At 33.9% G+C, this 6,096-nt stretch overlaps 1 protein-coding gene across 1 annotated transcript in view; it reads left to right on the forward strand.

The window, feature by feature from the left end:
• The window catches only part of LOC121415450 (beta-D-xylosidase 1-like), a 29,119-nt gene extending 23,871 nt beyond the window's left edge, over positions 1-5,248 (forward strand). The window contains exon 11 of the mRNA XM_041608653.1: positions 2,482-5,248. Within this exon, the coding sequence (XP_041464587.1) occupies positions 2,482-2,781 (300 nt within the window). The 3' untranslated portion in view covers positions 2,782-5,248. The remainder of the gene's footprint in view (positions 1-2,481) is intronic.
• Positions 5,249-6,096: the final 848 nt, after the last annotated feature.

Genomic DNA, 6,096 nt, shown 5'->3' on the forward strand with positions numbered 1-6,096 from the left:
AGTTCATAATTTTTCTCACTATCCATGAGTATAAATTACTCACTCCAGTCTGGCAGTTGTCATTAGGTTACTCTCTCTGATAACAATCGTCTGCTGATTTAACATTTCAGATAAAATGATTTTTCATGCTAATCTTATCAGAATAGATATTATATTTATTTTCTATCATTTAAAAACTTGCAGAATTCATCAAATTTTTTCACCAATTTCCCAATAACCCATCTTTTAAAAAATATTTTTTCCAGCAAACCCCTCTCTAACCCTCTTTCTCATGCCTAAGTTTCTTGTGTTTAAGTTTCCCAAATAAAGGTTATGAAATCATTGAATATTTATGATTAACATAAAACAAAAAGACAGTTCCTCCTTGATCACAATGGCCATAACTTTGCAACAACAACAACAATAACAAATATGAGCAAAACAGAAGTGTTTGATCACTTACTGACCATTTCTGAATAAAAATGCAAACTATCAAATGCCTAAAATCTATACCATAGTAAAATCTCGAGTTTTTTGCCATTTATTGTAATGTGTGCATGATCAAACATATTCTAAATTGTAATGTTCGTGCAACACTGTGGAAAAAAAAATATGATTTTCCCCAATAATCTGGATGAATTTAGCAAAATATATGCTCTCTTAACATCAGAAGTTTCTCTTATACAAGAAGTGTCTGAGAAGATATGACAGAATCCAGCAATTAATGATTAGCAACCACAGACCATTCTCAAGGAAAAAATTCTTCGAATGAATTTTTTCTTTTAATAATATGTGGTTCTTCATTATTGACTTTACATATTGATTTTGTTATGACACAGACATAAGTCAGCAAGTTTAGAAAAACTTCCAGTTAGTTATTTGGCCCAAAACTAGTTGACAGTTGCCCCATTTTTATTTAAGGGGAAATTTTGTGTGTGTAATGTTTAGATTGTAGTAATGATTATAAAATGACATCTTTTCAAAGCACCCAGATATGTACACAGTATTTTAATTCTTTTTCAGGTTATGGATTCCTTACTATTATCTGTATAGAGCATTTTTTTTGCCATACTCTGCATCAATTGCCTGTGCAGTATCAGAGCATTGACCAATATCCCATAGGCTCGTTTAAAAAAATTACCATCGAGTATGATACCATATTCAACAATCTAGTGCGCATGTGCGATATATTCAACAATGAAAGCAATGCACAGCATAGATCACAATTATGCTCAATGACCATCATAATGAACTACATATAAGTCTCATGCCAATGACCAAAATCGATCCTAAAGTGATGACGCCATAATGTGATAAGTGATATGACTTGTTTCGATGATAATAATTATATTGGATGGCTTTATTTCATGAAATACAAAAAATATTCCACTCTACTCTCGGATATTTCTGGTATTCCATTCTGAGCCATCCATCTCTCTCGTCTTTTAAGCTTAAAATTTACAATGATCTGCTATCAAGGGTTTCAGTGTCATATCCGTATGCACTTACAGATGTTTTTGATATAGTTTTCTTTTTGTAGTAGGCCTGTTCCTGTGGGCTATTTTGGGTGTTTGCATGTCAGGCCTGATCATACCATCTGTACGAGATAGATCAATCGGTCTACACGATTGTTAGAAATCAGACCAGGGGGGTGTTTCACAAAGATTTAAGTATGACTTAGAGTCGCACTTAAATACCGAGTTGCGTACGGTATGAAAGGCTTGCCCGCATTGGTCAGATCGTGTCATGAGGACGCGCACTAATGCGTATCTATCAATAAGATCGCGCATTGCATATCAGATACGCGTCGGCATTTAAGTGCGACCTAAGTCATACTTAAATCTTTGTGAAACACCCCCCAGGCCCCCGTAATAGGAGAAATGCAATCAGAGGGGAAGGAGGTGGGAGGAGCCCACTAGGAGGGTGGGTGGGGAGAGTTAGATGGGGCACTGCCGTATCAAAGTAAACACCAATACTATGTTCATTCTCATTTCCCAACTTAATTATGCCTGAAAATGTTTGATCTTGAAAGTTAACCCCTCCTCCTCTTAATCTGGGCAATAATTATTTTGGTATCCTTTTCAATACATGCAGGTGCATCACCAGGCCATGAAAGGCAACCCTTTTTGTTGTCTGTTATGTACTCATGTCCACCTTTTGATGGCAGTGCCATTACAAGGAGATTATTAGTAGTGTCTTAATAGTCTATGCCACTGATTTTGGTGAAGATTTAATGCAATACATTGTATCGGAATACTTCTTGTAACTTTCAATGATTGCAGATCTGCATGGAGTGTAATATGCGTACGGTATGAAATATGAATACATGTATTCATCGTCAGAATTTGTTATTGAATTTGAACTTTGATCAGATTCAGCACCCTCTATCTATATTATTTTTGTTATTTTCTTTCATTTACAGAAAAAAATATCATCATGATTTCCTTTTGCTTGTCAATCTGTATATCTCAAACCTGTCTATGCCTCCATCTTCCTAAACAGGTAACACAAGTCTATATCAGCTGGCAGAATATCAGCACGAAGATGCCAATACGACAACTTGTTGACTTCACCCGAGAAGAGCTAGCCCCCGGGAAAAGTGTCTCCCTTGAGTTCAAGATTGTCCCTCGTGTCATGGCCGTGTATACTGACCACTGGTTCCTCGAGCCTTGCACTATTGACGTTTTTGTAGGAGGGCAGCAACCTGGGCAGAAAGTCAGGGCCCCTTCCAATGTCCTGAATGCTAAGTTCCAGATTGCTGGGGTGGTTACGCCCCTCTCAAAGTGCCCCTACCCAGGGTAAATGTTGGTATTGATATTTGTGTTGATAAAGGATGATATGTGATTGCAAGCCCAACACCTAATCAAGTCAATCAAAACCTAGCACCAGCTTTATTTCAGGTCCAGTGTTATGTTTAGTGCTATTTTAACACCAACACTAGCTTTATTTCAGGTCTAGTGTTATGGCTGGTGCCAGGTTAGCTCAAACACTAACACCAACTTTCTACATACTTGACCCGTTTTTTATTCACTGCCAGAGATTGTGCAAATAACTTTAGAGTGAACACTCTATTATAGTTCATTATTTATTTACAAAAGTGTATTTCACACTGAGAAGCTTATAGTGCTTATGCACACATGTTTATTGAATATTTAACCCTACATATTTGTATCACAGGTAGTCTAGAATTGATGAAAAGAAAATCAATTTAGAGCAAAAGGAGTTCATTTTTATTCCATTCAGTCTATATATGCAGATCAGCCAATCTTACTTTTATCCATCAGAATATCACCCGATAATTTGTTATATGCTTTGTAGATCTGTGTTATTTCTAAAAGGAAGTACAATGTGCATGTATAGTAGATCAAAGTACTGTGTATTTGTCACATGAGGAAGGGGTATATTTTTATTTGATTCAAGAAAGATTAATTTATTTTTTAATGGGGCAATTTTCATGTCAAGATGCAATAAAGATGCAGTATTAGATGTGAACAAAAATGTAAATATCCTTATGACTTTGACTTGCATTTACTTACTATTTCAAAAGTTTTTTTATTAAAAAAAAAATAATTGCATTTCATTTAAATATTATGGTAGAGTGTGATGTTCAATGCTGTACGATTATGTATAGTAAGCGATTTTTTCCATTATTTTAACTTAAATGACAGACATGACTTATTAGATCCTATAAATATTTCTGTGATTTCTGTGATTATTGAGTACTTATATTGTGAATGTGGTATTTTGTAAATTTTCAAAATTCCGTAAAAGATGTTGAAGTAAATATTCATTTTCATGTTTATTTTTAGATTTTTTTTAAAATCATGACTTTATTCAAGTTCAAAACTTTGAAGCAAACATATATACATGTGATACATATGAAAGGCCGGGTCCATCATTTCATCAAAACTAGCACTCTCAATCTGTGTTTACATAACCAATCATCATGATTAGCAAATTATTCTAGGCAATCACTTTAGTACATGTATGCAATGTTCACTGATATAAGATCATGAAGGACATATAAAAGAGAACAAATATTAACTCACTAACTTCCTTCCTATTCAAAGAAAACAATTAAAGTGATAGTTTAGAATACCCAATTTCTTGGAAGAAAAGGAGAATGAAGCTCATTGCGAATTAATCATGCCAAAACAATCAGTGTAGGTATAATGTGGGTTTGATTTCAAAAGAAATATGGAAGCTGTGATAATGATTTGGTTTACTGGTGATTCCATTACCATGGTTGAATACCACTGTATCATGAATATATTAGAAACTTGTTGAAATAAGAGTGCACAGGTTGTACTTGTAGAGTCATACTTTTCTCCAATTGTGAAATAAGGGCAAGATAAAATAAAAATGCTCATAACTTTGATAATGATAGTGGAATACGTTTCATAATTATTTCAATAAATGTGCAAAATGGGTAAAATAAAATCTAGTAACATGCATATGCAGCGCATGACACATGTCATGCAAAATCTCAGATTTGTCATTTTATCTGTTATGTTATGCATAATTAATGATACAAACAGATCAGATATGGAGACAAGACACATACCAATGAGAAATTGGTCAAAATTTATTATATTAATGGCTATTTATACACCTTGCAATCAGTGATATCCTTATTTTCTATGAGTAGTGGAAATTTAATGTTTGATAATTTATTTTCATTTATGAATAAGTATATTATGAACCATGAACTATTTTAATGCTAATATAAATGAACAGATCAATAACCTAGAGTTTGAATAGTTTATACTGAGGCTTCAAAGCTAAAGAACAACAATGATTACTAGAGGGTGGGGGAAGAAAGAACATAAAGCACTTTTCTTAGAGAGTGAGAGGGAAAGAGGGGAGGGAGGAGAAAGCAGGAAAAATAGAACGCAGAATAAATATTGGTGATATTTTGCATCAACTAAAAACCAAAGAGCTGTAAAGGGCTGATATGAACTGGTGTCCAATAATAAACTCTCTTTATTAAACTTATTGTTTATATCTTTGTAATACATACAGGATTTTTTTCAGTTTTGGTCTTGGGATTTTTTTGTACCTTAAAAAAAAGCACATGTGTCTTCCCTTTGTATAGAAAATGGTAGAATACTGCAAAAGAAAATCTCAGGATTCATCCGAGATCATGTATCTTTGTATAACATGTTGGAAATGTTTCACAAAGAAATACATAAAATATATGACCGTTCATTGTTGAGAATATTTGTACTAAAAAAGGAGGCTTTATATTTTTGTATTTTGATGAATCCTTCTATCAAGAACTATTTCTATCAGTTATAATTGTAAATTGGACAATGAAATTTGATATATTTTGTTGAATTTACAGAGAATTATTAATTAAAGTGTTTACCTACAATGCTGTGATATATAATGCCAAGTCAGAATTATTTGCTACCTGTATACACTTTTGAAAAGTTATAAGTCAATATTGAAAATGTGTTACTGATATATTAACAGGAGCAATATTTTCCTCTGAGTGTATAGTGTTATTGTATTGTGAACTTGCCTATATGATAGGTGGATTTGTAATTAGAATAATCTGCAAAGGGTGTCCACACATATGATTCTTTCTTTCTTTGTAAATGTGCGTACATACCTGGAAAACCATTGCCACTTTCAGTGCATGGGGAATTCACATTTCATTCATTTCAAGTTACATTTACTTGTGATTAATAATAATTGGCATTTGTATAGCGCTTTATCAATCTACGACTGGTCAAAGCACTTCACAATTATTTTTACCTGGTCACTGAAGTCATTACATTTCAAGTAGCTTGTTAGGCGCACACTTGCTAAACTAACCACAATGTCAGCTGTTTTCTACCGGTACCCAATTAGCACCTGGGTAAGAATGGCAAAGTGTGGATTGACGCCTTGCCAAAGGACGCTAGGCCATGGTGGGATTCGAACACACGACCCTCTGATTTACAAGGCGAGAGTCAGAACCGCTACACCATGGCGCTTCCACAATACAGTATAATTTCATTAAGAGATATTGCAGGCTTTTTTTTTTACAACTTGGGTGCAAATCACTCTTGCCCCAAATATTTATTTTATTCATAAGTTATATTATATGCCACATATTGTGTCAAGATTGCC

Source organism: Lytechinus variegatus, chromosome 5 (assembly GCF_018143015.1).
Source record: "Lytechinus variegatus isolate NC3 chromosome 5, Lvar_3.0, whole genome shotgun sequence".
In the NCBI taxonomy this organism is placed as follows: domain Eukaryota; kingdom Metazoa; phylum Echinodermata; class Echinoidea; order Temnopleuroida; family Toxopneustidae; genus Lytechinus; species Lytechinus variegatus.